The sequence below is a fragment of the Primulina eburnea genome, chromosome 2, assembly GCF_022965805.1.
Source record: "Primulina eburnea isolate SZY01 chromosome 2, ASM2296580v1, whole genome shotgun sequence".
Lineage (NCBI taxonomy): Eukaryota > Viridiplantae > Streptophyta > Magnoliopsida > Lamiales > Gesneriaceae > Primulina > Primulina eburnea.
The window spans coordinates 42,228,053-42,244,523 of NC_133102.1; the positions used below are offsets into that span (position 1 = coordinate 42,228,053).

The 16,471-nt window shown below is 31.4% G+C and overlaps 2 protein-coding genes across 2 annotated transcripts; one reads left to right on the forward strand and one right to left on the reverse strand.

The window, feature by feature from the left end:
* The first annotated feature begins 1,826 nt into the window (after window positions 1-1,826).
* Window positions 1,827-4,323, forward strand: LOC140823307 (FCS-Like Zinc finger 8-like). The gene is made up of 3 exons (XM_073184587.1): window positions 1,827-2,419; window positions 2,517-3,348; window positions 3,903-4,323. The coding sequence occupies exons 2-3, from the start codon at window positions 2,540-2,542 to the stop codon at window positions 3,970-3,972; spliced, it is 879 nt and encodes a 292-aa protein (XP_073040688.1). The 5' UTR covers window positions 1,827-2,419; window positions 2,517-2,539; the 3' UTR covers window positions 3,973-4,323.
* Window positions 4,324-8,634: 4,311 nt separating this feature from the next.
* LOC140823308 (small ribosomal subunit protein uS13z/uS13y/uS13x-like) lies at window positions 8,635-10,821 on the reverse strand. The gene is given in 5 exon segments (XM_073184588.1): window positions 8,635-9,042; window positions 9,122-9,215; window positions 9,218-9,309; window positions 10,426-10,586; window positions 10,679-10,821. Coding segments are annotated over 5 exon segments (456 nt in total). The 5' UTR covers window positions 10,682-10,821; the 3' UTR covers window positions 8,635-8,936.
* Window positions 10,822-16,471: the final 5,650 nt, after the last annotated feature.

Here is a 16,471-nt window from a genome sequence, read left to right on the forward strand (position 1 = left end):
CATATTTATTCCACACTCAAAACTCTTCTTTTATTGTATTATTATTAGGCAAAAAATTGTGTGAGATGATATATATATATATATATATATATGTATGTATATTATAGTTTATTTATATTTATTTTATCTCCTACCATTTCAATTTTAAAAATTATAACTTTTTTTAAAAAATTATTCTTTAAATTTTTTTACGGAACACATGCATCATGCATGGTACAACCTGCTTTTACCTTATAATACTCTTAACTACTATAATTTTTTTATTTACTAAAAATCTAATTCACATAAAAATAACTTCCACAAGACAAATGTGTTATTTGTGATTTATTTAAACAGTCAAAATTCAAAGATATACTTGTTTTTTTATATTTTAATTACTTTTAGTTTTATGTGTCCAAACGATACCAAAATATATAAACCACAAGAAAACAAAAAATAATAATTTCTTTTTTTTTGGGCCATAGGATGTCATATATTTTTACATATAAGTATAAAAATATTAGGTATTAAATAAATTCTTTATTAATTTTTAATACTGATTTAGAAAATGTATACACCCTCAAGAATATATAAGGTAAACGAGAATTTTATTTTCCAATAATTTGCAAATTGGTTGTATAAAGTGAAAAGAGTTTTATTATTTGTAAACTTTATTGGATCAAACGATTTTTGGACCGATTTGAATACATACACAAACAGTGGAGTTAAAAAGTGTTTTATTATTTAAATATTTTAGTTAAAAGAGGAAAAATATTTAAGGCAAAAATCTAAAGATCGGATTTTCCATCTTTCGTTTTTTTAAAAAATGTTCTTTTTATCTGCTAAACTCATCCAAACTCTCTTTTTTGAGAAGAATGTTTTTATCCCAAAAATTTTGTATCCAAACATGCGAATGAGACGATAATGATGATACATTATTTGATTACAGATCTTTGTTTTATCTAATGTTTATTTTAAGTTGTACAAATTATTATAATCATAAATAATTATGTTATCCATATTTTTATGATTATTTTTACGAACTTAATGTCGATAAATCGACAACCCGTTAAGAAATAGGCAAAACAGAACGATCAATCCTTCAAAAAATAAATGGGAAGCGATGGTGTCAAAAACCTTCTTTTTTCACATCTCCCATCGTCTCAATCCATGAGTCAAACATTGTCCGAGTTAATAATATATATATATATATATATATATATATATATATATATATATATATATATATATATATATATATATATTTACACATACATATTAACGTTGTTTGATTTATTAAAATATATATAAATAAAATAAATAATAATATGAAAATATAGTTTGGGAAGAAATCTAAAATAAACTTTTTTGCGATTTTCATTTTCAAGAATTATGAAAATCATATTGGAAGAGAAGTCCACAAATTGCTAAAAGGTTTGGAATTTTTATTGTTTTTATCGTATCCCATTTGTGGTGTCACTTCACCTCATTATTTCAATTTATAAAATTAAAAATCTTGGAATAAATTAATATTATAAAACAAGTACAAAAAAAGTTTTAAAATATCATATATTTTAATTTAAATTAGATAGATAGACGAGTTTGCTCAATTATTTTCCAAGAGAGAATATTCATCTGATCCCAACTCAATATTGACCTAAAAATCACACTAAATCATATGACATTGGGGTGGCGTGCATTTTTTAAAATGAGTCGCAATTTTTTAAACAATTTTCTCAAGAAACCCACGCTAAAATCCAAAACAGAGGGAGAAATAATTGCTGAGCGAGAATGCGGGGGGACCTCTTGCCCTCTTATCTTGCTTGGAATTTCTTGTTTTCTTTCTTTTTGTTTTCATATTCTCCTTCCTATCCAATAATGAAATTTGCGTGCACTTGTACACTTTCTCTCATCTTTAAAATGGCTCTAAAATCAGCCATTTTCAACTCCTTTTTCTGTTGACATTTATTTATTGTTTTGATAAGTTTTAAGAGATTTTTTGGAGTCATAAAAATTCAGAGACTCCCATTGGAGACCTTTTCTTGAATGTGTTGTCTGCTTTTGCTGAATCTTTTGCATCGCCCACTCCGAGTAGTTTGTTTATAGCTTGTTTCGTTTTCTTCTTCGTGATGGGTTTTGTTTTGCGAGGATTTGACTGAGATCCTGGTGAAGAAAACCAGGAAACGGTGACAAGATTCAATAGATGAAAGATTGGTCTTTTTTTTACATTTCAATTTGCTGGAAAATGGAATCTAATGAGATTTAACAAAGTTTATTAATATTTTTTGCTGATTTTTAATGAAAAAGAATTGCCACTTTTTCTTGCTTTTTTGTGTTATGATTGTTTCTGGTTTTGAGAGTGAACCCAGCTTTTGATTATTCTTTTGAGGCGTATAAAAGTGGAGTCTTTTTCATGGAGTAACTTATCCACTGATTCCAGGTTAGCTGATCTTTATGATATAATAAGTTTTATGAATTTATCAGTTTTGATCTTTCTATTTTTGTGTTCTCTAAATCTTTTTTAGTTTTTTTATCAGTTGAGAATTTTATCTGATTACTGATGCTGAGGAACATATCAAGAACAGTGACCACCAAACAAGCTATAATGGCTGACCAAAACCCAATCCATTCTTCTGCTAAAGATCCCACAAAACCGGTATCATCTTTCTTGAATTCTCCGAGATTTTTCAGCGGGTTTTTGTCAAGAACAATTTCTGATCCCGAAACAGCTTTAGCCAGCCCAACTTCAATTCTAGACACAAGAATTTCTCTAAGTTTTGTGACCCCATTTGGTTATGATAACATCTTGTCCAAATCCCCAACCCCATACTCTGAAACTACCAACAAATCTTCATTCAACAAACAAAATCCAGAAGCCATTGGACTCGCTTTAGTTCATTCAATCAATGAGGAAAGAACCGATGAGAAGTTCTCAAGAACGGTTAATGTTTTTTATGGAGCAAAACTCAAGATTCAACTCCCCACCATCAATTCACATCTGGAATCGCCTAATTCTCCTGCAGATTTCGGAATAAAAACTCGGGATTCTCAGCTGTTGAGCCCATTTTCAGGCACACCAGTTAAGGATTACTTCACCAGACAACTCTCTTTGAAAGAAATGGAGCTTTCCGAAGATTACACTTGTGTGATCACACATGGACCGAATCCAAAAACTACTCATATATTTGATGATTGCATCGTGGAGAATTGTTGTGAAAATTATGCAAAATTGGGTGAAGATTTCGACATAATCAAAACTGGTAGTTTTGTTGAAACCAATGCCTCAGATTCTCCACCGATGAGTTTCTTGAGTTCTTGTCACACTTGCAAGCAAAGTCTTGAACTGGGCAAAGAGATTTACATCTACAGGTTAGCCAAAGAATATTCATGTTTAAATAATTCATATATAGTAGCAATGAATAAATAATGTTATACTTTTTATATTATTTCATTGTATAATGGTAGTTTGATCCATGATTGGTTTCGCTGCCTTAATATTAAATTATTATTGTTTAAGATGTACTACTTCCACGAGTTGTTGAGCTCTTCTTATACTAGCTATTATATAAAATTTATACCAACTGTATTTTGACAAAATACTTGTTTGAATAGTCTCACAGATCGTATTTTGTGAGAAAGATATCTTATTTAAGGTCATTCATGAAAAAAATATTACTTTTTATTGTGAATATCGGTTTGATTACTCATCTTACATATAAAGATTCGTGCTCTTGTATTTTTTCTCCCAAATACACTATCTCCCTCGCATACATTTGCCAATCTCTAGCGTCATCCAATCGGTCCAACAAGGATTCAAAGACTAAAACTTGTCGGTTTTTTTCGATCGAAGGACGATCAATTTGCTCGTGCTACTCGAATTCCACTATAGTCAAGCTTAACCAAATGTTGATATTGTTTTGCAGGGGAGAGACGGCTTTTTGTAGCCATGAATGCCGTTATCAAGAAATGCTTTTTGAAAAAAACGAAGAATGAAGAGATGGATGATGCTTTTTAGGACACCTTTATTTTTTGGGGAAAAAAGAAAAGAAATATCATCACTGCTACGAGCATTGGATTTTCTATGCTTCTCTTTGTTGCTTCAAGAGGAATTTGGCATCTTCGAAAGGGATTTCCATTGATTTTCCATGATCTGTTGGAAGATGACTCAACTTGTCTATCTTCTTTTCTTTTCTTTTTTTTTTAAAATAATATATATATATATATTTCTTGATTTTTTTTTTTGTGGGCTTCTTCTTGTAAGTCATGAATCTCTCTCCCCTGCATAAATAATGTACAAGAATGATTGATGGGATCCAATGACAATTAATATCGCTTTGGTCTTTATCACCTTATTTTTAGCATTTAAATGACAATACCCTATGGTTTGAAACACATTATGTGTTTCACAACAGTTCATTATATCTTAATACAATTGAAAATGGGATCATACACACATGCATGATCTTTCACGATCTCACAGATCAATTTGTGAGACTGATCTCCAAGTCAATCTGATTCATGAAAAATTATTAATCTTTATATAAAAAATATTTTTTTAAATATAGATCGAGTCAACGTCTCAAGAACATAAATACATGTGATATTTTGCACATTCTACAAGAACTGTGAGAATGATTGATTTTTTATTTTTTTACCACGTTAATATTGAGGTCTTGGCTCTATTTTGGAGTGCATCTTGACCGTCCACAGTGATCTACCAAGCATGTGATGTGCTTGGTGTTTCTTCCCCAATCAAGTTCTTATCCACTTGAGAATGATTTCAAAGGCTATCTTAATTATTATTATCGTTATTATATATTATTCATACTTAGTGAATAATTTGCTTGGATGTGCATCGGACATGCCGATATATATTTTGCTGTATAAGCATATTTTTTCATTGCGAGTTTGAGAATAACCCGAGAATTCAGAATATCCGACCCGATTTATATGTCCGAACCTCTAGTCGAGCATCCGACTACCTAATTATAGCTGATCATCCGAGATTGACTACTCCAATCCACTCATCCCCCTAGTGATAACTCTTGAGCATCCCGTTGATCAAACTTCAAGCTAGGATTAGTCTATTATTGTTTTGACAGAGAATATTAGTTATGTAAATCATGGAATTTGATTAGAGTATACGTACATATGTTACCATATTAATCGATTATCTACTTCTTTCTCTCCCTCCTCTTTCTTAAGCATCGGAAGAATCACGTCGAAATTTTCAGACATCATTGGATTTGTGAAAGACAAGATCATTGTCCACTCAGCTAATTATATAATGCAAAGTGGAGTCGCCTATTTTTCGTTTTATAAATTATTATTCAGATTTAGGCGTTCTCAAGAAAGAACAATTTTTAAAAAAGACAAGAAACAAGTCTTGTTAGGAGGAATTTTAGGACATAAACACAAGTTGGCTGCCTAAACTCAGCCTAATTAAACTCTTGCTTTGAAGGAAAGAAGACATCATTATCATAATTGGAATTTTAGGAGTTTATATATTATTGGAGAGATGGATGGCCAATGCCAGTTTGCGTTTCGATTCGATATACCAGTCGGCCCAAAAATAAAACTTCTAAAAATAAAACACGATTCACTATAAATTACAGGCTGGGATACAGATTAATATAATTATGATGAAACACTCAATCGATACATTTGACACATATTGAGTAAACTCTTGATTTTACGCGATAGCTTGCAAACTATTTTAATCAGATAAATCGTAATAAACAAACTATGTGCTCGATATGTTCGCCTGAGAACATGGCGCAGCCATTAATTTTGGTCTAGGAGGATGAATAATATGATAAAAATTTCATTGATAAAAAATTGTTTGTTATATATCTGTTATTTCAATCTTTTAGTCTAAACATATTTATCTCTAATCTTTTTTTTTTAAATAATAATATCACCAATAATTATACAAAAAAAGTTAAATTTGATGTATGTTTACACGAAAAAAATTATAATTCGCTTAATGACATGTATTAGATCAATTAAATAATTTTTATTCATACAAAACATACATTGTATATTTGATTTATATTTATTGTTATTTTCTACCTAACAATCATTATAAATAGTCTATTTAAATTTTCATGCATTAATCATTGTATATCTAAAATATTGAAACCAATTAAATAAATATAATCTAAAGATCCACACGCACATATATGAGTGGGTCTCATGTGAGACCGTCTCACACGGATCCTAATCTGTGAGACGGGTCAACTCTACCCATATTCACAATAAAAAATAGTACTCTTAGCATAAAAAATAATACTTTTTCATAGATGACCCAAATAAGAGATCCGTCTCACAAATACGACTCGTGATACCGTCTCACATAAGTTTTTTCACATAAGAGAATTCAAATTCTTGACAATTGATCAAGTCTCTCCTATATCGGACAACTTATATCTCCATGGCTTCAATTAATTTTTTTATTATTATGTCGTCATTCTTCAGACAAAATATTCGACGCAACATAATTAGGAACATTCATGGAAACTCCCATTTCGAGTGTTTACCATCTTTGTCCTAATTAAATTGACGTTCAACCAACCAGCCTAGCCTCGAGGAGATCATGTAAGTTTTCGAGTTTTTTTCTCGGAAGTTTCCGATTTCACCGTCACTCCGGAATTATTTTTTTCTTTTTATTTTTTTAGTAACTTTTTTTATTTATTTGAAGAGTTAGTGTTAAGCACATGATAATGTTTACAAATTGAGAAGGTCGTGTATCAAAATATATATCGAAGATCTGGTAAAATTTCAAATTGCCTTCCTCCAAAAGAACAAACTTTGTCGTCTTAAAGTCTTAAATTTGAGACGAGATCTTAAATTCAAAGCTCGGTCGGTGGTCTCTCCCAAAACTTGTAGATGAAGTAATATTTTTGTTCAAAATATCTGAGATTGATGTCTGAAACAAATGTTATTTAATGTTTTTTTAATCACCAGGCAATTTCTTGAAATCTTCTTGAGAAGACCAAACATAGAAAGTAATGGTCATTTTAATAATGCAGGATATATGTAGGATATGTGATGAATTTCACTTGAACCTTAAGAAGAAACACTACTGTGCATGCATGAACATGACCCAAGATTGATCGAACAATTGGAAATTGAAATTAATTTTGTGTTATATAGGGAGATTATTTAATTTCGTAAGGGAGAAAAACCCAATTTCCACGTAAAAAAATGTAGAACATTTATTTTTAGGTAGCTGTTAATTCTCTTAGAAAAAGATTATGAAATTGAATAAAATAATATTATAAAAATTCGTATTATATCTATTTTAAAATTCAAATTTCTATCTATATTTTACATTTTTAAATTAAGTAAAAAACATTAATTGAAAATAACAATCGAGCTAGTTTGATTTTAAGGTCGCGTGAGCCGTGAGGCCCCTGCATGTATGTATAAATACAGACATCGGCAGCTCTACAAGACATACCAGCATTAACATTCACTGTCAACACCAACGATATCGCGGGAGATATCAAGGCCGATACTGTTGAGACCTTTCCCGGAGTTTCCAAGATTGTCATTCGGGGCGATGGCTTGGTTGAGCCAGCAGGAAGTGAGTTCGAGCTCGATTTGTGGAGGATTCGGTTGCCGGAGAGAACAATGCCGGAGCTCGCGTACGCTGCCTACGGAAAAGGGGAGCTGGTGGTGACTGTGCCGAAAGGGGTGGAGGAGATTACTGGCGGGGGTGATTACGGCCGGGGAACTAAAGGAGTTGCGCTTGTGTAAAGCACTGGAACTATCTACCCTTGTTACATATAATATTATTAGGTTTCACGATGTAATTTGGTCCAAAAGGACAAAGCAAATTAATTTCCCTGTCCAAAATTGTGCTACTCCTTTTACGAAGATATATATATATATATATATATATATATATATATATATATATATATATATATATATATATATATATATATATATATATATATATATATATATATATATCAAACCTCTTCTGAAAAGCGATGAATAAGCAAAAATTCATGAGATTAAAAATTAAAATATGATTTCTTTAGTTCAATGGTCAGATCAGGTTTAGCCAACTAACATCGATTCTTTATTTAAAAGTTCTCTTTTATTTTTTATTTATTTTTCATAAACTGAAGAATCCTTCCGGTCTCCTCCTCAACTAATTCTCTTTAATACAGTTTTGTGTCGGGGATGAATGAATAAAGATAATAAGAAAATACATATGAGAAAGATGAAGTTAACACAATTTAATTTAAAGACAATATAGTACAACTGTTTCACACACACACGCAATCATTTAATTTTAGTTTAAAAATATACATGAACATGGATGAAAAGTTTTATTTTCTCATATTTATTTATAGTTTCAATGAAAATAAATAATAAATAATTAAATAAAAATAGCTCTTGCCATTGATATACAACCCAAATTACGACTCTGAGTTTTATAATTATACATGTATCAATCGGTAGTTCTTCTGCATTAGCCAATTGGCTCAGCTTACGTGGTACGTATATTAAATGCCGTCCGGTCCCTTAACCCACGCCGTAGCTGTAAAAATTGTACTAAGAAAAAGATAGTTTTCTTGCTGATGTATACGTTATTCGGTTAGTCCATTATCGCAAAACTAGAAAAGATGCGCACAATAATTTTGCTTGTTTAACAATAATAGTCCTTAAATTAAACACGGAGCGTTGGAGGATGGGGCGACATGTAAAATTTTCATAGAAACGCAGCTCTTAGGAAAACCATAGTGTGCCTCGGCTATTGAAGGCAAAGGCTTAAGCTATACAGCTATCAAATGCTCACTATTAACTCCGACGCACGATATAAGAGGTCATTACAAATTAAGGCAAGACAGAAGTAGAGAATCCATCCAACCAATAAAGAAAATTTGAACTTAAGAAACACCTAAACCAAAACAAAATCACATAGAAAGAAGATAAAGCTTTCATCGCTTCTTCGAGACACCGACAGTCTTCCCTCGGCGACCAGTAGTCTTGGTGTGCTGTCCGCGCACGCGAAGACCCCAGTAGTGACGGAGCCCGCGATGGTTCCTGCATACAGCATGAAAATTTATATAAAGAGAAGCACAGCTAGTGGTCGATATGTATTAGAAGCAATTTGAAGTTAAACCTGATCTTCTTCAAGCGTTCAAGATCATCCCTTAGTTTCATGTCCAGTGCATTGGAAGTCACCTGAGAAAACTTTCCATCCTTGTAATCCTTCTTCTGTTTAAAAACCAGTCTGGGATCTTGAATTGGCGGGGATTAGCCACAATAACCATCAAGTTATCGATCTCAGCAGCAGAAAGTTCACCGGCCCTAGTTAGAACATCAATACTTTGATTATTTCAAACATGAATATACTGAAAGAACGCCTAATGAAGATTCCAAAACACCATACAAACCTGAAGAGACATTGTCATCAATTTATCACTATTGACATAATTGCAACAGAGGATACATTGAGCAATGAAATAGTAGCGATAGTAATATAGAGATTTTGAATGTAAAGTGATTCAAACAATTATTCCAATTGCACTGTCAACTTTCAGTTACTATTGCAACTCGAGATAGGAATATATGATATCCAATTCAAATGTCAACAGGCACATTCAATATCAGACTTTCAGCAATTCCAAATCCCATCAATGCTGTAGGATCCAGATCCCTGAATATAAAACATGCTATAGCTCAACCTTCATCTTCTTTGAGAACCAAAACATGCTTTCTCACAAAAATTACACAAGGAATTTGAAGAATTTTTTGATTTGACAGCACAACCCAAGGGTCTAACATTATCTGACTGGTGAACTGTTGCCTTGAGATTGAGCTCAAACTTTCACAAGTTCGTTCTAAAGCTTTTTGGTTATCGCAAGCTTTTTCTTGTTATCGTTACTTATTTATAAACGATAAACATATAGCATACCATGTAATTTATACTGATATAAATTCAATGAAACATAAAAACTTTCATAAATATTTGTCTCTGAAAGTAAAATTAATCCAATATCATTCTGATGATACAATTTAGACGACTAGAATTTTGTAAATACATTTTAGGGGACTAGAAATTATAATAATTTTGAATTCGATCAATTATAAAACAAGCTACACGCACGGATCGGGCTTAACTCTAAACTTCATTTTCATGCTCGACTCCTTTACATTTCCAGCAACTGTTACCTCTAGAGCTCCATCCTTGGGGTCTAACAAAAAGAGAAATCTATAGCATGGAAGAGTGCTTAAAAAAGTTGAATATATTTCTCATGAACAGTTTGAAATAAATGAATTTATAATAAGATAAATAACAATAGACAACTGCCACGCACAACACAGAAAGTAAATTAACATCCAAGAAACACATAGAATCAGGACCAAATTCAAGCTAATATGTACCGATCTGACGCAAATCTAAAGAGTGAGAAAAGAGAGGACCTTTTGTTCATGTCGACATCGGCCTTCTTGCAGACAATATTGGCGAAACGGCGACCGATACCCTTGATGGAGGTCAAAGCGAACATGATCTTCTGCTTCCCATCCACATTTGTGTTCTGCACACGCAGAATGTGCTGAAACTCCTCATTCGACACGAGCGACTGTGATTCAAGAGATTATCCGCAAGATAAGTTATCAAAAACGAATCTATTAACTTAAGGAGTGTCGTAAGAGCAGAGATTGGAGGCAATACCATAGCGAGGATTTTGTTATTGCTCTCTGTTCGGCTGCTTTTGCTTCCCAGTCGCTGGACGCCAAGTCTCAAACCCTAGTTCGGTACACCTTGTTAATGAGAGGTTTACATATGAATGCGAACGGTGATGGGAAGTGTGCCTCCAAATTCCAATGGCATAGGCCCAAACTACAATTGGGCCCATACTTTTGATTTGATGAGGATGCTGATGTTAAAAAAATAAGTATGGTGATGTTAAAAATTCCAATGGCATAGGCCCAAACTACATACTTTTTAGTAAGGATGCTAATGTTAAAAAAATTCGTAGCAAATCAAATAAAATAAAAAAAAATCATTAAAAAAAAGGTTTCGCCATGGTTTTGGTGGTAGAAAAATGACCCATATATATCAAAAAAAGAAAAGATGTGTACGAAATGATGACGGTCGTTGATAAGGCCAAATCTTACAAAGATTTTAGGGATTTGATTTGATAATATTTGTCCTTATCTAGATTTTTTATCCTAATTATGTGCTTAGTTTAATTAATAATTGTAGATTTGAATAAAATGTGAAAAGTGTTTAAATTGAGAGATAATATAAATTTACTAGATTTCAAAGGGAACAAAATATCAGAAAAAGGAAATTAAATACTCTTATATTCTATTCCTTGATGATATTGAAATCTTGGAAAAATCTATGTAAATCTGTATAAATATCTTATCTACACTTTCTTTTACAGAGATGTGCTTAAAAAGGAAAGGAAGGAAGGAGGCCCATTAAGAAGAATAAAAGGGCAGAAGCGTAGAAAAAAAAGGGGGCTGTCATAACAGAAGCATAGAAGGAGACGGAATAGGAGAACAGCGCGGAAGAAGAAAAAAAAAAGAGGAAGAAGGAAGGCAAAACCAGCGAGGAATTCCTCACACGCTACAAATTACAGAGAATCTCTTTCCATTCCTTCTTAATCATGTTTTCTGCATTGAATTTAAATAGTGGATTGCAATTTTATTTTAAGTTTATGGAGTAGATTTTTATATACTAAGGTCATGATAGGGCCGAGACATATTATTTTTTGATGTTTTGAGTTTGATTCAATTAGATTATTTATTTTATTCATTAATTGATGTCGTCTATCACGTGTTCTTTTAATCTGGCCAATTAAATAGAATATTTGTTGGTTAATCTAAAACCGGAAGGCGATAGAATAATATTTGCTTCACACATCAATCAACACATGGTTAAATTGACTAGAAATAGTATTCGATTTCAGTGTGCGACTTTAGGTTGAAAAACTGGAATTTCACTGCGATCTAATGCGGTTGAATCTAATTAAATTCAGTTATGAATAATTGGACTGTTAGATTGAATTATGTTTATTAATTCGAGAAATCGTTTAATGGATAATTTTGGGAATTACGTCGTGAATTAAATAATTAATTTATTGAATTTAAATTTGATACGTGGATTATAAGTTTGTCTCGGTACCGTTGTGCGCCTTAGTCGTCTTTAAATAATTTGAATTTTCGTCTAATTTAATAATTTGGACTTTTTTTTGCTTTAGTTAATTTATTTAAATTGTTTGATTTAGTTTTAATTAATTTATCTCCCCTCAATTGACTTTATTAGCCTAAATTAGGAAAAATAATGCATATTTTAGTAATTAAAACATCGATCTCTGTGGGTACGATACCTGGACTCATCTCCAAATACTATTACTTGACCTAGTCCGCTTGCTAGATTTATTCCCAACCGAAATCGTCGGTCGGTCGTAGCCTACATTTTTTACAAATGGTAAAAGCCGCCTCAACTTTAGAAAATTAGGACGTGCATGAAAACAGCTGAGGACCAATGTGGGGACTCGGACGCTGATTCATTTCTTAATAATCTTTTAGAATAATTTGATCAATTAAGATAAACAGGATCTAATTTTTTTTTTACAAAAATACAAATGCGGAACGTAATGGAATCAGTATAATATAGACATCAATATAAAGTACAAGTCTTGTACAATTATATTACAATCAAACTAGGGTTCAACTACTATGTATCAAGTGTTGAATCCTAAACTACTTCTGATCCGGATCTCCATGCTAACTTGTCCTCTCTCATCCTCTTCTTGACCATGATCCTGTCACACATGTTATCATGCACACATACAAACACAACAACAGCCGGATAACTCCGATGAGAATAAAATCCCAATATAAACAATGAATCAATGCAATCATATACAAACATATATAAAAGCGTATAACAATCATCAATAACATGTATCAAATATGAAAACATGAATCGATATAAAACTGTAAATCAACTAGTGACTCGTCATTTCAGACTCGACTCATCTCTAATTTAGTGATCCCGGTTCCTGGAAATTAGCACATATATCGAATCTCAGCGATAGGGATCGATCTACTCCTAAGCAACATCGATATAAAGCAAACATCCAGTGTCTCGGCATATCCGCCAAAGACTTGGCATATCCACCAATGACTAGGCATCTCCGCCCATGACTCGATACACGCTTTGCTATAAATCAATAGACTAAGCATATCAATCTCATTCAATTGCAAACATCAATGTAATAAAGTAAAGTATGTGGTTTTTGGGAAACTCAAGTCCAATCTGACTCAAGTCGATTTTCCGGTCAACATTGATTTATACCTTTCTTTCTGTCAATCTGACGAAGTCGAAGTCTCGAATTCAAAGCCTGTCAATCAATTTGGCAATGACAATATCGAATATACTGTATCAATATACCATTCAAATCAAGACATCTTAGTCTTATCAAATTCTGCCAGCATAACAGTATAATTCCAAAGTACCGGTAATACAGTTCAGTATTTGCCAATAACTCATAATCAATCGATAACAATACAAATCTGATATCAAATTTCAATCAAATCCATTCTGAAAATGATAACAATTTCATACGATGTCTGTTCTTCAATCCGATTTCAATTATACGATGACTACTATATCAAGAACACCATATATGAATCATGCCCAATTCCTTAACTAGCATATTTTCAAATCATATCAGAATTCAATAAAACTTACGTCAAGTTGAAGTCTTTGTCGACAGGAACACAGTACTGAAGTCGAATTGAAATTCTGACGGACAGATCTTACACAATCACAAATCTAAAATATAAAAAGGCATAAAGATTTTTCGTAACTTTATTTCGTTCCTTTCTTCAACTTTCTGATGGAATGAATGAAGGTTGAATATGTATATATATATACATCTCGTGCATGTCCAAGCCATGTGGCTTCATCTTTGCAAAGCACGTCTCGCGCATATACGCGACCCTCCTCGGCGCGTGTAGTCTCGGCAGCTCGTGCATATGCGCGTCATCCTCTGGCGCATATGCGCGAGATTCTCTGGACTTGACATTGTCAAGTGCACATGCTCGCCCATATGCGCGCACCTCTTTCGCGTATATGCGCGAGGTCCTCTGTCCAGCTCGCACATATGCGCGCATCACTGCCGCGCATATGCGCGAGGTGTACTGTCCTCGCACATATCTCGTGTCTTTTCTCGTCTTTCTCGGTCTGATCTTTTCCGTCTATAATCACAGCAATTATCAACAAATCATTTCATATTACAACAAAAAAATTATCGGGCATAACAACCAATGAGTTGATGATGCTGTGAGATAATCTTGATGTAAGATGATGGTGGTGGTAGCGGCTGCTGCATTTTCTGGCGACGTGAGAGTTTCGGCAGTACATATTGATGCAGGATCCTACATCGAGAACGCGTCTTTAGTTTGGTATAAGATTATTTTTAAAGATCTACTAGAATTCCAATTTGTGTTCGATTCAATCTGCTGTCATCATATGTGTTTTAATATAATAAATCTTGTCTGGTTCTATGCTACATCGGGTGTATTGCATCCCTTTGTGATTTTTGTATAGAAACATCCATTGATATTCTTGCGGACCTTTATTTTAATTTGGACAAAAACTTGTGTGAGATAGTGTCAGTCTCATGGGTCATATTTTGTGAGATATGTATTTTATTTGGGTCACCATGAAAAAATAGTAATTTTTATGCTAAGAATATTACTTTTTATTGTGAATATCGGTAGGGTTGATCCGTCTCATAGATAAAGATTCGAAAGACCGTCTTACAAGAGATCTACTGTTTAATTTGAATTAACATCGATTGATATTCTTAAAAGATAAGACATTGAGCAGTGATGATTCGTTTTTATTTGGGTAATTTGTAGAAAAATACCTCTGTCCAAGATTTCTTTAAGATTCAGTACCCAACAGATTTTTTTTGTATTTTAGTACCTGACAAAACACCAACTTAGGTTTTACTACATATTTCATGTATTTTTACATTTTTACCCTTTTAATTAATAAAAAAATATATAAATACTTATTTTTGTTGGACATCTACTATATCCACTCATCAATCCCAATGCATTTGGATGACATGTATATTTAATTTAAATATTTTTTATTAAAAAAACAAATTCACAACTAATTGAATTTTTTGAAATACTTAGTTTTACTTATGAAATACTTAATTTCAATTTTAAAATACTTGATTCAGTAAATGAAATACTCAGAATGTTTATTAAAAACTGGATATTCGAAGATGCATGCATTTAAAAAAAACAAATTCGCAACTAATTGAATTTTTTGAAATACTTAGTTTTACTTGTAAAATAGTTAATTTCAATTTTAAAATACTTAATTTAGTAAATGAAATACTCAGAATGTGTATTAAAAACCTGGATATTCGAGTATGCATTTAAAAAAAAAACAAATTCGCAACTAATTAATTTTTTTGAAATACTTAGTTTTACTTGTGAAATATTTAATTTAAATTTTAAAATACTTGATTTAGTAAATGAAATACTCAGAATGTGTATTAAAAAGCTGGATATTCGAATATGCATTAAAATAAAAAACAAATTCGTAACTAACTGAATTTTTTGAAATATTTAGTTTTACTTGTGAAATACTTAATTTTAATTTTAAAACTACTTGATTTAGTAAATGAAATACTCAGAATGTGTATTAAAAACTGGATATTTGAATATGCATATAAAAAAAAACAAATTCGCAACTACTTGAATTTTTGAAATACTTAGTTTTACTTGTGAAATACTTTATTTTAATTTTAAAATACTTGATTTAGTAAATGAAATAATCAGAATGAGTATTAAAAAGCTGGATATTCGAATATGCATTTAAAAAAAACAAATTCGCAACTAATTGAATTATTTGAAATACTTAGTTTTACTTGTGAAATACTTAATTTTAATTTTAAAATACTTGATTTATTAAATGAAATACTGAGAATGTGTATTAAAAAACTGGATATTCGAATATGCATTTAAAAAAATCGCAACTAATTGAATTTTTTGAAATACTTAGTTTTACTTGTGAAATACTTAAATTTAATTTTAAAATACTTGATTTAGTAAATGCAATACTCAAAATGTGTATTAAAAATTTTATATTCGAATATGCATTTTAAAAAAAAAAACAAATTTGCAACTAATTGAATTTTTTAAAATATTTAGTTTTACTTGTGAAATAATTAATTTCAATTTTAAAATACTTGATTTTGTAAATAAAATACTCAGAATGTGTATTAAAAAACTGGATATTCGAATATGCATTTAAAAAAAATTACAACTAATTGAATTTTTTAAAATACTTAGGTTTACTTATGAAATACTTAATTTTAATTTTAAAATATTTGATTTAGTAAATGAAATACTTAGAATGTTGTATTAAAATACTGGATATTCGAATATGTAACGTAATTTCATCAAATGCTCGCATTTTCTT

Bases quoted from the DNA above. Each gene is read 5' to 3' on its own strand.
- LOC140823307 (XM_073184587.1), top strand. From the start codon at position 2,540: ATGCTGAGGAACATATCAAGAACAGTGACCACCAAACAAGCTATAATG. The intron at 3,349-3,902 runs GTTAGCCAAAGA...ATTGTTTTGCAG, and splicing joins AAAGAGATTTACATCTACAG to GGGAGAGACGGCTTTTTGTA.